Raw genomic sequence first — 18350 nt, forward strand, 5'->3', positions numbered from 1 at the left:
TTAGTCCAATTCTGACTTTGGGAATTAACTTCTCCCCTACATAAAAAGTACAGTTTTACTATAACTTCCTAGAAAGATGGCATCTTTGCACTCTGATTAGAGGTAGGTAGAATGGCCACCATTTGAGGCAGGATGTCACTAAAAGCATTTTCCAGAAGGAAAGTGTGATAAAAATACACATAGTTTTATGATTGATATGTGATCTCCTTAAGGAATAGAGAACCCTTACCTACGGGGATATACCGTATGCTACTTGGGGCTTTCCCACTGTTAAGATTAGCTTTAGATTGTGTTCTATAGGTAATGCACTTTCATCTGTGGGGCACCTGGTTTTGTTGCTTTGAGGATCAATACCCAACAGGCCTCTACATTACAAAGAGATACTAGAAGAAAAGAACATTTTAAGGCCAAATCCTATCTTTCAGATCATCACCTACTCTTTTTTTCTTCTTCCCCCTTTTTTCCTTGCAGGAAAATCGTTCTGAACTTGGATAGTCCAATTGCTATTTTTCTATCACATAACTGATTCTGAGCCTCGCGTTCCTTCCCTTCCCGAATCCAACATGTTTTTGGTAGTCAAAATGATCCGTTTATGGTCAGTCTAAACAAGCAGTGTCTCCAAAAGCCAAGGCAAGCCCAGGGCAGGCCTGAAAAGGATCTGCGACATCAAACCATAAAAGAACCAAAGGAATTGCTTTGATCTTAACACTATGCTCTGGGCCATTAAAAAACCAGGAGACCAAAGACAGGGGATTGATTTTATACAAAGTGCAAGTTTACCGAGGCTGGCACCTGGTGCATTAGTAGGACAAAGCCAGCCCCACACATCCCCAGGAAGGCTGTGCTGAGCTTTATAAATCAGAAAGAGAATTCTGTTGGATGAAGGGAAGAAACAAATAGGAGAGAAAGCCAGGACAAGAATTCTCAGTGTTTTACTTAATACAGTCAGCAATCCCACCAGAGCCCCCACATTCTTCTTCTGCAGCTGTTCCACTTCCTCACGCACCCCATTCCCAGACCCCAGCTTTGAGAGCAACACCAATAACCAGATTCAGGTCAATTATCCAGCCACTCAACTGATCATGCAAATACTCAAACGGATACACTCGCCATTCTTCACTCCTGCTTCACAGGCACAGACTCACAGTCTAGCTTTTTAGAAGCTCATCTATATAGGGACGTGCAACATTCAGTTCCAGGTAACAATTCTTCAGGTGATGCGCTTTCCTTCCCATACATCCGCATTGTAACAAGTCCTTAAAAAGGTGAGTTTTGAAACATTGCTGTTGTCATTCCCGAGTTGTTTGGATGTTCCAAACCAGTAGGATGATCTCCCTCTTTAAAATAAAATACATCGTTCTCACTGAGGATTTTTTAAGTCTATTAGATATGTAAATTTTTAAAGGTCATGGATTTGGGCACGCAGCAAAGGAAAACTGCCGCTGAGGAACCAGGTGGAGGTCAGTATAATTATCTCTATTTCTAACTTGCCCAGCATACTAGCTTAGGCTGGCCTAAGACCATTCTGCACCTCAGTCTTCTACCTGTCATTTTCTTTCACCAGGGTTACCTAAGGACTAATATCAAATATTTATTATGTTTGGAAGAGAGCTTTAGAAACAATAAGAATAAAATTAAAATATTAATAAGCACTAAAATTCTTTACATAAGCTCCCGTGCACGTCCTCTCCTGGTGAAGGAAGATGGTAAGGCCAAGTCGATATTTTGTGTTGGGGTCTGGGTTGGGATAGATGGCTCCTGGAATCTAACTTCCTCTTTCTTAAGAGCAGTCCCAGCGCCTTGTTGCTCTGGTTTGTACAGGGAGCCAACGAAAGAGAAGAGGAAGAAGTGGTGAAAGCAAACATGACAGAGGCCACTCACCAAGGTGTCTTGGTTCTGCAGCAACTGTGCATACTGGGTGTGAACTGTAGGTAGCTTACCTTAGTGCTTCTCACGTAATGGAGACCCAGTGCTATACATTTTACTACACAGAGTAAATTTATATATAGTTTACAACATCGATATAGCAAACAACCAGTCAGTGCTCTCCATGAGGCTCACCAAAGCAGCAAGTCCAGAAGCTGTAGCTTTGGAAGGTGGTCTCTAAAGATGGCAGCCATCAATTCCTCCGTTCCCGTATGTCTGTGCCACACCTCCCATCACCCAGTGGTGTCTATTTCCTTTCACTTTGTTGTGACTTGCTCTAACCTATAGCACGTGGCAGAAATGATTCTGCTCTAGTCCTGGCCCAGCCCGTAAGAGGCCTGGCAGCTCAGGCTCTTGCTATACTGGAGTCCTAAGCTACCATGGCAGAATTCTGACTACCCTACAGCAGAGAGAGCCCAGCCAGGCCCCAGACATTTATGCCACCCAGTGAAGACATCACACATGTGATGGAAGTATACTGGATGATCCGAAACCGGCTGAGCTGCCAGTTAAATGCAGGTGAGTAATTCCAGCTGCTACTACGTTGATTAGAGATGAGCCATCCCTGTGAGACTCCTGAATTTCTGTCTCCTAGGACCCTGGTCGGCAAACTGCAGCTCGCGAGCCACATGCAGCTCTTTGGCCCCTTGAGTGTGGCTCTTACACAAAATACCACGTGCGGGCGCGCACGTACAGTGCGATTGAAACTTCGTGGCCCATGCGCAGAAGTCGGTTTTTGGCCCGGGGGAGTCTATTTTGAAGAAGTACTGTTGATATTTGGCTCTGTTGACTAATGAGTTTGACGACTACTGTCCTAGGAAAATGAGCACTATAATGGGGGTGATGTCTTTTTTTAAGCCACTGAGTTTTGGGGTAGCTGATTATAAGCAATAGGTAACTGAAACAATCCCCTACAGATAGCACAGACAGATTTTCCACTTAATGCATACTTCCTTTGTTTCACTAAATGCCAAATGAAGATTTCCCATTACATGCCTATCTTGGCTTTCTTTTCTCACCTTTCAAGTCTTCTTAGCTCTTCACTCAGGAGGCTGTGCAGCTCCAGCTTTTCCAGAATAAGTTCACACTGCCTCTGGTACTGCTCCAAAGGGTTTTCAGGGAAGGAAGTGTGGAGTGCGTTCACGCCTCCCAGCAGTGCGCCTCCCTGAGGGTGAGGAATGGAGAACACCAGGGAGTCACCAGGCCAGCCTGCAGAGAAGTCCACACTAGGCACCACTGGTCCCAGATGGCTGAGCCCAGCCCTCCACACTCCCACCTTGAATTAGAATCACCTGGGCATTTTTCAAATTTCAATAATCTTCTCCCCCGGTTCTTGCTGGCAAGCATTGCTCTGCGAAGCCACGCTCTCACTAGTAAGACCATGACCATCCCTCAGGTATGTCAAGGAGAAGATGGACTGAGACCCACCACTTTACACCGATGGGAAAAGCCATTATACTGAGGCAGAGAATGTTTTCATGACAGTATTTTTCCTTCTTTTAAATGGTCTCCTTTGGATATATTTCCAGAAATTATTAGGTCTGGAATATAATCATTTAAATAATAGCTCCTGATATGCTACAAACTGTCTTTTATTTGATGCCTGTGACTACAGTTCAGATATTAGCACCCAATGTCCTCACCTGCATGGAGGACTCCATGACTGACACCACTGTAATGGCGTCTTCTAGAGTCACAGTGTCACGAAACATCAGGCGAGCATGAGCTGAGAAAACAAGGGGCATTTTAAACCATGAAGACAGAAATGCTTAAAAGAAATATCTGAAGTGATAAATGCAGTACTCTACCTGATCCCCCTCAAAAATTTGTATGTTATGAATGAGCTACTAATAACAAATTAATTTTTCCCAGAACAAGCACAAAAGTCTAAGTTCAACTCGCTTTAAGGCTGTTCTTGTAATAAAGGGCCATATCCTTCTGCACATCCCATGGCAACTCTGTGTATTTCTATGAAAAGCACTCTGGGCTCCAGCAAAGAAAGGGGCTACCTAAGCGTATGTTTAATATTCAACAGCTTTTAATCCTCACTTTCTAGTCTATTATAGAAACACACAAAATTAAACTCATTTCTCATCTCTGGCAATTTTCTTTATCTGTGAGCTTTTCAAAACTACCAAACTCATGAGCATAAAATTTATGTATTTCTTGCTCTAATATTAGCTACAAATCTTTAAAGAAGTTAAGTGCATCCGTTTTATAGAACTTTTTATTAAGCATACATAATGTTATCACATGGTACAGTCAGTTCATGTTAAATTTTTTGATTTATTAAAACAAGGGCTAAATGTAAAAGCCAATGTTAAAGGAAACATCTTGAGATGCATGTTAGCTGCAAGTCTGCATGTCTCTCATGCCTTAGGGATGGGCTAGGCCAGTGATGGCGAACCTTTTGAGCTCGGCGTGTCAGCATTTTGGAAAACCCTAACTTAACTCTGGTGCCGTGTCGCATATAGAAATTTTTTGATATTTGCAACCATAGTAAAACAAAGATATATATTTTTGATATTTATTTTATATATTTAAATGCCATTTAACAAAGAAAAATCAACCAAAACAATGAGTTCGCGTGTCACCTCTGACACGCGTGTTACAGGTTCGCCATCACTGGGCAAGGGCCTGGCATTATTAACTTGGTGTCATTATGTTAGCGGTGGGTTGCTACATAGGAAACAATTCCAAACAAGGCAGTATCTCACCCCAAATGCTAACGGACTGCCACTGAGAAATAAAACCTCAGTAAGTACGAACTGAATGACACCGTAAGTTACAGGAGCCATCACAAAGCCTGAGCTATACAAAGATTCCTCTTTCTTAATGACACTACATTTCACTCCACACCCATAACTGTCCCAGAAGAGTGGAGGCTTCATAGCTCAGAGCCTTTACTTTAATAAGCACCTGTGAGCACCTTAGAGTAGGGATCATTCATCTTTGAGCTCATGGTGTCAACCCCCATTCCTTGTACATAACGGGAACCCAATAAAAAATTCATTTGCTGAATGAAATAAACCTTCTGCTAATCGTATCAAGCTCTCCAACAGGCGGATGGTGGTCCGGGCGGCGTTCCGGGAGTCACTCTGCCTCTGCATCTGGTAGTACCGGAGGAGAACCTGATTGCCCACGTCAGACAGCGTGGGCTGAAGCTTCCTAATGAGGCTGAAGTAGGTTTTCATCTTTTCCATGCTCCACAGCTTCTCTGATTTGCTTGGGTAACCTGTACATATTAGGTGTGGGTCAGTAATTTCTAAGAACAGGCAAACATCTCATTTTAAAGGCTTTGATAAAGTTTTTATACTCTTTATTTTTTAAAATAAAGTTTCTAGCCTTCCCAATCATCCCCTCAAATATGACAAGTTTTTTTTTTTAATTTTAGAGATTGGAAAGGGGGCGGGGGAGAGAGGGAGAGAGAGAGAGAGGGGAAGAGAGAGAAAGAGAGAGAGAGAGAGAGAGAAAGAAACATCAATATGAGAAACATTGATTGGTTGCCTCCTGTACACACCCCGATCAGGGATTGAATCTGCAACCTGGGTATGTGCCCTGAACAGAAATCGAACCCACCACCTTTTGGTGTATGGGATAATGCTCCAAGCAACTGAGCCACACCGGCCAAGGTCTTATACGTTTTTAAAAGGATTAGCTTTAGGTTGGTGGCCATTGAAATCTAGACCTGTTTCTGCACAGCATATACTAGTAGTTCTAAAACAAACAGTCTTAGGATCTAAGATTAATAAAGGTAAGCTTCCTACAGGGGTTAATTCTGAATAATTCTGGTCTACCCTATAGTATCCTATATAATAAAAGCCCAATATGCAAATTGTCCCCTCAGGCGGTTGTTTGACAGGGAGTTCAAACACTTGCTATAATGTGCGCTGACCACCAGGGGGTGGTGCAGAACATGGCGGGCATTGGCAACGTGACGCTGGCAGCAGGCGGCAGTGGAGGCGCTGCCAGCCTTGATGGGCCCGGTTGAGAGTAGGACCGCAGCAGGATGGTGGAGAAGATGAGCGGGCGGCACCAGGCCAAGGCAGATGGGAGCGAGGGCCTGATGGCCCTGCCGATTGCCCCACAGACAGCAACCAGTGGCGGCAGTGGGGGTCAGGGCTGCCGTCTGGCTCCCAGGTGCTGAGGAAGCTGGGCAGGGGGCCCGGCCCCGATTGATCGCCCTGTAGGCAGGATGGTGGGGCAGGTGAGGGGGTGGCACCAGGCCAAGGCAGGGTGTCAGGCGGGGCTGTGGGGCTGCGGGGCTGGGGGTGCGAGCTGGGGGTACGAGGCTGGGGCCCTGAGCTGGGGCCCGATCTCTGCAGGCCACCCCGAGGGACTCCACCAGTACATGAATTCATGCATCGGGCCTCTAGTTAAGTAATACTTGAGTAAATCAAATTTAATTGAAAGAGAAGCCTATATTTAGATTTCTGTTTCATAATTCAACCCAGTTTTCTTTGCATGCAAGAAGTAATAATTATATATCATAAGATTTCCCCCCTTTCATCACAAAAACATATTCACAACCATAATCTCATCAATGGCAGACAGAGAAGGGCCCTTTACTTCCTACCCATTATTCTGGCTCACTAACTGGTCCTCTCACTGCCTTCAGTCTAAGCAACTCTCTGTTGCCCATTAGTAGGGTACCTTGGGTATTTATTTAATTTTCTTCAAAGAGAATTTCATTTGGCTGTGTCTACATTTTTTCTTTGTCAATAATTTGCTTGTCTCCACATACCTTTGTTTTCTAAGATAAAAGAGGAAATTATACGATCCCAGTCTTCATTCTTGGTATCAAGCAAAACCAGGATCAAGTCAAATCGACTTAAGAGTGGGCTGCCAAGGGCGATGTTCACAGACACAGACTCATGCGGGTCATACTGGCCTTTCGGGTTAGTTGCTGCCAGGATGGTGGTCCTTGTGTTCAGCTTGCACACGAGGCTACCAAAAGAGAGGGTACAACTCACTGACTGTTGAGATTCAAATAAAAAGCAAGATTAAACTTGTTAATGAAAGGGGTTTCTCTTGCATCTTGAAAATCTAGGGAAACTTATGTAAAAGAGAATGTGGAATGATATCAGGATGTATCACAAACGCCAAGTCCAACCCAGTACATTTACACTAGCCTATCTTGTAGAGAAGTAAACGCTCATAAACATTTTTCATAACACTGCTATGCGCACACCCTCTGCTGGGTGCTCAGAGTCACACAAAGTAAACCAAACATGGATACTGTCGTAAGGAGCTTGCAATCTACTAGCTATAATGGTAAGACAAAGAAGGATATGGTAAGTTCCAGAAGTATAAAGGTCTCAGGAGAAATAAAGTTGATATCTATTCATCTATGTGGACGGAAGTGATGATCAGGAGAACATTACAAAGTAGCTTTTGAACCGGGCCCTTAATGATGTGGACTTTTTAAGTGGAGAATATATATATATTCATGGAGAGGGTGAAGGTGGAGGTGAGAGTGATTTTGTAGAATTTTGAGTTGGTTGAAGCAAAAACTTTGTGTGTCACTTTGTTTTGATTTTTCTAAAAGTGAAAGAAACAAAAAAATAAAAATAGAGAGATGGAGGGAGGGATGAAGAGAGGGAGGAAAGAAGCAGGGGAAATGAGGAAAAATAAACGCTGTTTAGCATCGAGTTTTTGAGGAGTAACAGCAAAGGGAAGATTGAAGGGGCCTGGGAGTGGTGGGTGGGTTAGATGGGGAGGACCATGGATGGACACAGCGAGGAGACGAGGACAATGGTCCAGGAAGAGGCATGAAGTCCTAAACCAAGCATGTCAAACTCGCAGCTGGTGGGCCACATGTGGCCCACAACAAATATTTTTGCAGCCCAGCCAATATAATGGTATGTAAGAAACACTTTAATAAAAATTTTGTAACTTAATTTTTACAATATCCTTTATACATAATTATTAATAAGGAGCTACAACATTTGTTAATGACTGATTACTATAATCGTGTTGCATTCATTTCCCTATGCGTCTTTTGTGCAGGTGCACCATTTCTCTAATACCAGCAGGGAATACTTTAGCAGCTGATGGCCACATCATTAGTCTTGGACTGACTTGTTTGGTGTGCGCAACAGGAAATACTTTGCTTTCAAAGAACAAGAAAAATCGGTTTATTTGCATTACACTTATTAATTTGTGCAGTTATTCAGTGTCTGGTAAGTTAATGTTCAAGAAAAAATATTAATTTTTATTAAAATGTTACATTATTTTATGTTAACGATTACTCATTTATGTCAGCCCTTTGTATTCAGCATGTCTATCGAAATAAACCTACGTTTCTATGAAAATTGAAGCTTTTGTTTTTTTGCAGCCCACATAAACTTAAACTCTATTTATGTGGCCCATGTTAGCCTTTGAGTTTGAATTGCTTGTCCTAAATGGAGCAGTGGCAAGATAGGTATGGGTATGCCTGACTTAGATATTGTTTTTAAACTTACTAATGATGGGCAAGTCCTCAGCATATTTGTTGACAATCACAAATGTAACGTTTTCCCTATACATTGCTCTGCTGCTGACTGCTTTTAATTATAGTGGCATGTCTGCCTCTCAGCAGTCACGGCACATGGCATCAGTGACACGTGCTGCGTCTGTTAATCCCTGACCTATTTCCAGTTGGCTCTAGCAATCACCTCGTGCCCTAAGACTAGAAAAGTCTGAGAATCCTAGTGTGTGGTAAACGGCATACGAAGACACCCACTAAAGGAGAGAAAGACAAACAAGGTACTTTCACTGAAAACTAAGTCCCCTTTTAAGAAAAATTACTGAAAAGGAAATATTCTGAACAGAGAGTCCACATCTTATAAATTATGTGCCCAAATGGCTTTGTAAAGGTAAAATACAGTTTGCCCTAAAAACAAAGTAATAAGTGGTTCCTAATGAATCCCACCAAAGCACATTTAATCCATGTTGAAGTGAGGCCGTTGGCATTTATCATAAAAAAGGATACTGCTGCAATACTGGCAATGAGATAAAATTCAATTGCATGTAAAATAATTTCTTAACATTATTTTCAATGTAGGTGAAAGTAATTGATTGTTCTTCCTCTCTGGTCAACAAATATTTATAAGCCATTTCCTGTGTGCAAAGAGCGATACTGAGAATTCAAAAAGCTGGCCTCTGACTCTAGTTTACAGTAGAAATGCTGGCAGATGAGGAAGCGCAACACAGCGCCCAGCAGACAGTACGGGTGCAACGGATGGGGGTTATCAGCATTAGCATCAGCAAAGAGAAACTTCTGTGGAGACGCCTGGGTATCTGTAAGGTATCTGATCTTAAAGCAGCGCATGGTGTTAGAAGGAAATGACTAGCAAAGAGAGAAAGAAGGTGGTGAATTATTTCTGAGGTAACTAAAAAAAATAAAATAAAAAAAAGACAAGAGTAAGGGAGGGGGCTAAGGAAGGAGTATGTGAAGCAAAATGGCTGCCTGAGGAGCAGTCAGCAGAAGTGCCAGCGATGGAAGTAGAGGGGTGGGCAGGGGAAGCGGAAACCGTGTAGGGTAATGAGTCAGGCAGCTGCCTGTAGCACAGAAAGGGCCTGGGGACGGTGCCAAGAGGGACAGAGTGGTCTCTGCTCATTTGAAAGAAGGGAAGACAGATACTGTATAAGCCTGGCGCTTGCAGACCTGTGATACAAACATTACTGCATTCAAAACTGAATGAGGCTTTTGAAAACACAGATACAAAGACACAGTCTAATCCTAAGTACTTCCTGCATAGTAAGTACTTCCTGATGTTTTAGGCATTTATTTACTTACCTTACTTTTTTCCTATTAAATTTGATCTTCCTTGAGGGACTGTCACTTATTGTTATAATCCTCATGTTGTCTATCACATATTAAATGCTCAATAAATATGCACTAGATTAGTGACAAGAAATAAACCTTTACTTAGTTCAGTATTTCTAAAATTCAGGGTCACCTTATATTCACAGGCTTCAACAGTTATAAACTAATCATGCTAATATTTTTTATGGTTAATTTGCATGGGAAACATTTCAGTTTTTCAAAAAAACTATTGTCCCATTTTTTTTATCTACATAGGTTAACTTTCCTACATAGTAGTGACTCTTCTAAATATTGTACAGTTTCTAAATATTGTACACATTATTTTCAGCACTGCAGGCCCGGCAGAAAGTGCCCTTTTTGTGTGACAGTCTCTCATTACAGCCTTTATAGGGGATCCCTGTCTTCACTCATGGCTTTATTCACCTACATTCTGTCACTTCCAAACTTAACTCTGGGCTGTGGTGGTAGATGCTGTATGTTCACCAAGCCTTATTTCCCTTTCCCCTGGGAAGAGAGCAAGATGTATTTCCCATCCCCCTTTACAGTTAAGTAGGGCTGTAATACTAAGTGCAGCCAATGGAGTGAAGGTAAAAGAACCTATGCTACTGTCAGGTCAGGCAATCATCAAATTCACAGAAATAGAAAGTAACACGGTGGTCGCCAGGCACTGGGAAAGGTGCAAATGGCAAGTTGTTGCTTAACGGGTATAGAGTTTCAGTTTTGCAAGATGGAAAAGGTCTGAAGATCGGTTGCCCAACACTGTGACTACCCTTAACACTACTGAACTACACACTTAAAAATAATTAGGATGGTAAATTTCATGTTACGTGTTTTTAACCACAATTAAAAAGGAAAGTAATGGAGGCTGTTATGGACTGAATATTTGTGTCCCACCAAAATTCATTATGCGGAAGCCCTAACTACCAGGGTGATGATATGAGTTGGGACCTTAGACAGGTATTAGGCTTGGATGAGGTGCTGAGGGTGGAGACCCATAATGGGATTGATGTCCTCATAAAAAGAAGCAGGGAGACACAGCTCACTCTCCCCACACTCATGCACTGCGGAAAGGCCGAGTGAGCACATGGTGGGAAGGTAGTGGCCATAAAAAAGAACCAAACTACTGACATGACAACCTGGATGAACCTTAAAAACATTACATTATGCCAAGTGAAAGCTGTCAGATGCAAAAAGTTACATCTTGTATGATTCCGTTTACATGGAATGTCCAGAACAGGCAAATCCACAGTGACAGAAAGTGGATTAGGGGAGACAGGACATATGGAATGGAGGGGATGAGGACTGACAGCTAAAGAGTACGGGTGATGAAAGCATTCAGGAATTAGACAGTGGTGGTAGTTGCACACTCTATGAATATACTATAATCCAAGAAACTGTATGCTTTAGAAGAGTGGATTTTATCTGGTATGTGAATTATGTCTCAAAGCTGTGATGAGAAAAGGTCAGAGGAAAGAATCAAAATAAATGGTATGTTTGTAAAAAACAATCTTTGCGCCTCTAAAGAGGAGTATGCCAAAAATGGGGTAAAAATCCCACACAACTATATAAAATGAAAACATATTAATGATATTCTCACAAGAATACCATTGAAAGCAGACATTATGTTTTGCCTTTTTGAATCTTTCAAAATTCCTAACATAATAATATACAGAGTAGACACACAATTATTGAATGAGATAATAGGTTGGAGCCTGAATTGAAAGTTCTTCATAAGTCCCCTTTATGAATTAAATCAACTTACATTTATTTTACACTTTAGTTTTCCTTTCTTTGTTCCAACAACTAATTTTCACTTCCCTCATTCACCTCCATGGGAAAATTAATATGTGTTTTGAAGGGTGATAACTGTGTCTCTGAGAGGACCAAATATACCTTACAGGTCAATAAGGTTCGCATTTTCCATAATCAGATATTAACTAATCTCAATGATTCAAACAGATTTAACACTTACCCAGCCTTAGCAACACTTATGGTTTGTTGCTCCATTGCTTCGTGGATACTGGTTCTATCATGCTCTTTGAGGCTATTAAACTCATCGATACAGCAAAGGCCCGCATCTGCAAGCACTAATGCCCCAGCCTCCAAATTCCATTCTCCTGAGTCTTTTACAGCAGTTACCGTCAGACCTAAGGAAACAAGCAGGTTGTGTCAGCTTTTATTTTCAAAAGCCTATCTTATACCTATGAAGGGAAATAAATACCTACAATTTAAAGGGCAGGAAAGGTTTTAGAATCAAGGCTTTTATTTGTACTCCACCAAGAATGGATGGCATCAGAACAACTATTTCAGGTTGTTACTAGAGGGTCTTGGAATATCCTATGTTCTGAAATTTTAATAGGCATTAATAAGTATTTTGTGGAAACCAGAAGTCTTCAAATTTTGTCTCTTCTTGATAGGTACACTCACTGAGTGGTTGAAACTTTTAGAAGGAGCTAACAGATCTCCAGAGATCTTATGACAAGAGGTTTTGTACTATGTACTGTTTATGGAAAAAGGTCCAAAGACAGAGAACAGTGAATATTAGTCCAATGATGAAAATGAAAAATTTGCTCCCAGTTACAGAGGATTCCCTTCATAGGTCTTATCTGATTATAATTTATCCTTTAAACCAGTCAATAAAGCAGAGTGGTCAAAAACAAAGCCTTTGGAGTCACCTAGACTTGGATTTGAATATGGATTTGTCATTCTGGCTATCATATAGTAGGGAGTTTCATAACATAGTGAGACCTAAGTTTATCCACCTATAAAAGAGGATAACAATGGAAAATATTTTATAGATTCTTTCTTGAATATTTAAAAAGAATATAAATAAAGTTCTTTACAAGCTGTATGATACATAATGAGTATTTATAATAACTACTAGAGGCCCGGTGCACAAAATTTGTGCGGGGCGGGGGCGGGGGGGTAAGTCCCCTCAGCCCAGTCTGCACCCTCTCCAATCTGGGACCCCTCGGGGGATGTCCGACTGCTGGTTTAGGTCCGATCCCGGGGATTGGGCCTAAACGGGCAGTCAGACATCCCTCTCACAATCCTGGACCGCTGGCTCCTAATTGCTCACTTGCCTGCCTGCCTGATCGCCCCACGCAGCCTGCTTGTTCAGGCATTTGGTCGTCCCTCACTAACCCCCCTGCCGGCCTGGTCGTAGGCAGCCATCTTGTGAGGGTTAATTACCTCTTTATTGTATAGGATTGTTGATAAAAAAAATTGATAAACCTCTGGCTAGACTGATTAAGAAAAAAAAGCTACAAATGTCAGGAATGAAAGGCAGGACACCATTATAGATCCTACAGATACTGAACTAATAATACAGAAATAAAATGAACAACCTATGTCCTAAGTTTAATAACTTAAATGAAATTGTCAAAATATATAAACTGTCAAAGTTTATCTTAAAAAAGATAACTTGCATAATCTTATATCTACTTTGAAAATTGACTATGTAGTTAAACATCTTGCAACACACAAATCTACAGGCTGTGATGACGTCATGATAAAGTCTACCAAACATTTACGGAAGAAATAATACAAATTCTATACAAAATTTTTAGAACTGTAGAAAAACAAGAAACACGTCCCAACTCAGATAATGACATCGGCATTATCATGATATCCAAAACAGATAAAGATATAGTAAAATAAAACTACAGACCAGTATCCCTCATTAACATAGATTCAAAAATCCTCAAAAAAAGCAAATTAAAAAATACATAAAATGATAATGGATCATAACTAAGTTGGGTTTATTTTGGGAATGCAACACTAATTTTCAAAGATTAATAAATGCAATTCATCACATCAACTGAGGAAGAAAAAGCAAACGACCACCTCAACAGATACAGAAATAACACTTGACAAAACTCAATGATCATTCATAATAAAAAAAAAATTCTCAGATAACTAGGACTAGACAAAACTCCTTCAACTTGATAAAGGGTATTTAAAAAAATCCTTCAGCTAACACTTAATGATAAAAGATTGAATGCTTTGAGTCCCATACCCCTTCTACCCTCAAGATCAGAACAAGGCAAGGAGATTTGCTCTCAACACTTTTTCTTGAAAAGGAAACCTAAATTTTAAAAAATATATTTACAGACAATATGATTAAGTAGAAAATTCCAAAAATTACAATAAAGCTGCTAGAACTAATAAATGAGTATAGCAGGGTTGCTGTTTGAAAGTCAATATACAAAAATTAATCATATGTCTATATATGAGAAAAAATTAGAAATTACAATTTAAAAATAATAGATGATAGCATCCAAAAATATGAAATACCTAGATATAGATCTTTAAAATGATGTGTAAGACCTGTATGCAAAAACTACAAAACATTTTTAAAGAAAATTAAAGATGACCTAATCAAATAAAGATATTCCATATTCATTGAATGAATTAAAAATCTCAATATTTTAAGATGTTTCCCCAAAGTGCTCTCTGTCCCCAAAATGCTTTATAGATTCAATACAACTGCAAACAAAATCCTAGCAAGATTTTTCTTTTTCTAGAAATTAACAAAGTGATTGTAAAATTTATATGGAGAAGCAAAGAAAACAGAAGAGTCAACCAAAAAATAAAGTAGGAAGTCTCACATGACCCCATTTCCAGATTTACTACAAAGCTAGAGCAATCCAGAGTGGTAATGGAGAAAGAATATAAACAGATAGAACAATGGAATAGAATAGAGCCCAAAAAATAGGCCCACACATATATGATCAAGTATATAAAAGTAAAAGCAATTTAATAGAGAAAGGATACTCCATCCCACAAATAATTGGATAGCCTTATACAAAAAGAAAAAAAATCAACCTTGATCCATACCTAATTTTGTAATACAAAAATTAAGTCATAAGAATTAAAGACCTAAAAAAAAAAAAGAATTAAAGACCTAAATGAAAAATGTAAAACTTACGGAAGAAAACATCTGGTTTCTGGTCCAGCATTTAAGGAACTTAGAAGTTACTACTCCATCTTAACACCAAGTAAACTCTAAACAAACTGAGAAATCAATAATTCTGAGATCCATCAGAGAAATGAGGTCACAGGTCAAAGCCCTGCTCCCCAAATTGGAAAGACATAAAGACAGAGAATCACAACTTACTAGAGCAGAAACCTCCATGGGAACCTGTTCTGGGATAGGAAAATCTGACCATAATTCTCAAATTGCTGGAGGCTCAGTGTGGACAATTCTGAGAATTAAAAACTCCAGAGGAACACATTCATGGAAGCAAGAGAGTTCCCACACTTTTGTGAGTTTTAGTTCCAGGAGCTCTTACAGGTTCTCACATTAAATATTGACAATATTTCTCTGATGTTATAAGCAAAGAGATGGAAAGTCTAAGAAATAGTAAGAAAGATGTTCCAGAGATCAAAAACACTACAAAAGAAATGAAGAATGCCTTTGATGGACTCATTAGTAGACTGGACATGGCTGAGGAAAAAAATATCTGAGAGTAAGGTTAGTCAATAGAAACTTTTAAAACTGAAAGCAAAGAGAAAAAGATGGAAATAACAGAACAGAATATCCAAGAACTATGAAAACAACTACAAAAGATATAACATACATGTAATTTATGTAATGGCAATACCAGAAGAAGTAAGAGAAGGAACAGAGCAATATTTGAAGTCAATAATATTCCCTATATTAATGTCAGACACCAAACCACAAATCTAGAAAACTCAGAAAACACAGAGCAGGAAAAACATTAAAATGAAAGATGAAGAAAAAATCTTGAAAGAAGCCAGAGGGTAAAACACTTACTTATAGAGGAGCAAATATGAGAATAATATCTAACTTCCCCTCAGAATATTTTAATACAGTCTTCAACATACATTAATGCAATAGCATTCATAAGTGATGATATAATCACACTAGGTTCTGCACTGGTTAGATAACATCTAGCAAATTATGATCTATGGGCAAAATCTGGCGCAGACACCTGTTTCTGTAAAAACAGTTGTTGTTTAACACAGTCATGCTTATTATACATGGCAGTTTCATATTACAATCAGAGTTTAGTAATTGTGACAAACATTGAATGGCCCTCAAAATCTAAAATATTTATATCTGGCCCTTTATAGGAGATTGCTCACTCCTATTCTAGGACTTAATGTCTACTTTGAGACATTAAATTTTAAAAGAAATAATAATTTTTTAAAAGGATAAATGGATTATAAAGGACATCTTAATAATGCCTTAAATTTAAGGAATATAGCATGGGATATAATTAGCCTTAAAGAAAGACTTAGAGAAGTGAAAATAATGTTTATATATTTAGAGAACTATCCTATGGAAGAAGCATTAAACAAATTTGGGGCAACTTCAAAAGAAATAACCTAGAACAACGTGTAGAGTTTTACATGCTGGATACATTGAGATGTTTAAAAATGAGTGGGCTACCTTACAAAGTAATGAACTTTTCCTCAAAGTAACTATTTAAGCAAAAATGAAATGTCCATTTGTCAGAGGTAGTATAAAGAGGTGTTCATGTGATGAACAGATAGCTGGACAAAAGAAAAACTAGAAAACACTGAGATGAAAGAAAATGAAGATACAACATACCACAACTATGGGATGCATATAAAGCAGTGCTTAGAGAGTAACGTACTCATCATTAAAAAAAGACATTACAAAAATACTAAAAACCAATATCTCTTATGATTACAGATACAAATATCCTCAACAAAATGCTAGCAAATCAAATTCAGCAATACATAAAAAGGATTACACATCATGACCAAGTAGTGCAACACCTGAAAATCAAGAAATGTAAGATCCTTATATTTATAGAATAAGGCACAAAAAGCATATGATCACTTCAACAGAAGCAGGAAAAGCATTTGACAAAAATTCAACAAATTAGGACCCTGATAAAGGGCAGCTACACAAAAACCAGCTAATATCATTCTTAATGGTGTAAGACTGACTGTTTTCACGTTAAGATTAGAAACAAGACAGAGATGTTCATTCTCACTACTTCTATTCAATATTGTACCGAAGGTACTGGAGGTTCTAGGAAGGGCAATTAGGCATGAAATGTAATAATAGGCATTAGGAGGGGGAAAAGAAGTCAAATTATCTCTATTTGCAAATGTCATGATCTTGCATATAGAATAATCTTATCCTTACTAAAAAATTATTACAACTAATAAACAAGTTCAGCAAGGTTGAAGGATAAAAAAGCAATCTTTAAAAATCAATCATATGTCTATATACATGCAATGAAGAATACAAAAATATATTAAGAAAATACTAATTCCCTTTTCAACAGCATAAAAAAAACAAAAACACAACCACTTAGGAATAAATTTAACAAAAGACGTACAAAATCTTACTTACACCCTGAAACTACAAAACATTGTTGAAATAAATGAAAGATTACTAAAATAAATGAAAACACATCCTATGTTCACTGACAGGAATTTTAACATTGTTAAAATGGCAATATTCCCCAAAGGGATCTACAGATTCAGTGTAGATTTCAGTTGGCTTCTTTGCAGACATTGACAAAGTGATCATAAAATTTATACGGAAATTCAAGGAATCCCGAATAGATGTAATATTGGGGGGGGGGGGGGGGTTTGGAGGTCTCAAATTTCCTGACTACAGAGTGGCAATAATCAATACAGTGTAGTAATGACATGAGATATAGATCAACAAAAAAAATTAATTTTGCATAAATGAATGCACACATTTATGGTTAACTCATGTTTGATAAGGGTTCCAAGCCAATTCATTGAGGAAAGAATAATTTTTTAAGATGCTGCTGGGAAATTGAACATCCACATATAAAAATAGGAATTTGGACCCCTTCTTGATACCATATACAAAAAATAATTTAAAGTAGATCAAACTTAAATGTAAGGTGCGAAAGGTATAAAATGGTTAGAAGAAAACACAAATATAAATCTTCATGGCCCTTGATAAGGCAATGTTTTTGAGAAATGACACCAAAAGCACAAGCAAAAAAAGACAAAATAAATTGGACTTCATCAAATTAAAAGCTTTGAGCTGCAAAGGACACCCCCAAGAAAATGAAAAGATAATCCACAGAAAGGGAGAAAATTTTCCCAAACCTGATCAATATGTCTCTGATGAAAGACTTGTATTTAGAATCAAGAACTCTTACAGCTCAATAATAATAAAAAAAATTACCCAATTTTTTAAAAGGCCAAGGATCCAAATAGACATTTCTCCACAGAAGATATACAAATGATCAATAAGCAAATGAAAAACAGTCAAACATTTTTAGCCCTCAGGGAAATGTAAATCAAAACCACAATGAGACTCTACTTCACACATCACCAAAGTCTATAATCAAAAAAACTAATAAGGGTGGGGAGGGAGGTAAAGATACTGGAATGCTCATACACTGCTGGTGGGAATGTAAGTGCAGCCACTTGGGAAAACAGCCTGGTAGTTCCTCCTAAGGAGGTGCCATATGGATCCAGCAATTCCACTCTCAAGACCCAGAAAAATGAAAACATATGCGCCTCCAACAGAAATCTGAACACAAAAATTCATGGTAGCATAGCTGTTATTAAAAATAAAAGTCACTATGCAGTCATAATAGAGGTACTTGGAGATAGGTTCTTT

The 18350-nt window shown here is 38.9% G+C and overlaps 1 protein-coding gene across 7 annotated transcripts in view; it reads right to left on the reverse strand.

Moving 5' to 3' along the window:
- MCM9 (minichromosome maintenance 9 homologous recombination repair factor) overlaps nucleotides 1–18350 on the reverse strand; it is a 58107-nt gene that overhangs the window by 3223 nt on the left and 36534 nt on the right. For 5 of the 7 annotated variants that reach the window (XM_036318062.1, XM_036318061.1, XM_036318060.1 and 2 more), the window contains 5 exons: nucleotides 11709–11883; nucleotides 6671–6873; nucleotides 4958–5161; nucleotides 3570–3652; nucleotides 2946–3091 (listed from right to left, as the gene is read on the reverse strand). In XM_036318062.1, coding sequence (XP_036173955.1) covers nucleotides 2946–3091; nucleotides 3570–3652; nucleotides 4958–5161; nucleotides 6671–6873; nucleotides 11709–11883 — 811 coding nt within the window. Of the gene's footprint in view, nucleotides 1–2945; nucleotides 3092–3569; nucleotides 3653–4946; nucleotides 5162–5827; nucleotides 6111–6670; nucleotides 6874–11708; nucleotides 11884–18350 lie in introns of those variants that run through there. The other 2 variants (XM_036318068.1, XM_036318069.1) reach the window with 2 other exon arrangements.

This window comes from Myotis myotis, unplaced genomic scaffold (assembly GCF_014108235.1).
Source record: "Myotis myotis isolate mMyoMyo1 unplaced genomic scaffold, mMyoMyo1.p scaffold_m19_p_7, whole genome shotgun sequence".
Taxonomy (NCBI): Eukaryota; Metazoa; Chordata; class Mammalia; order Chiroptera; family Vespertilionidae; genus Myotis; species Myotis myotis.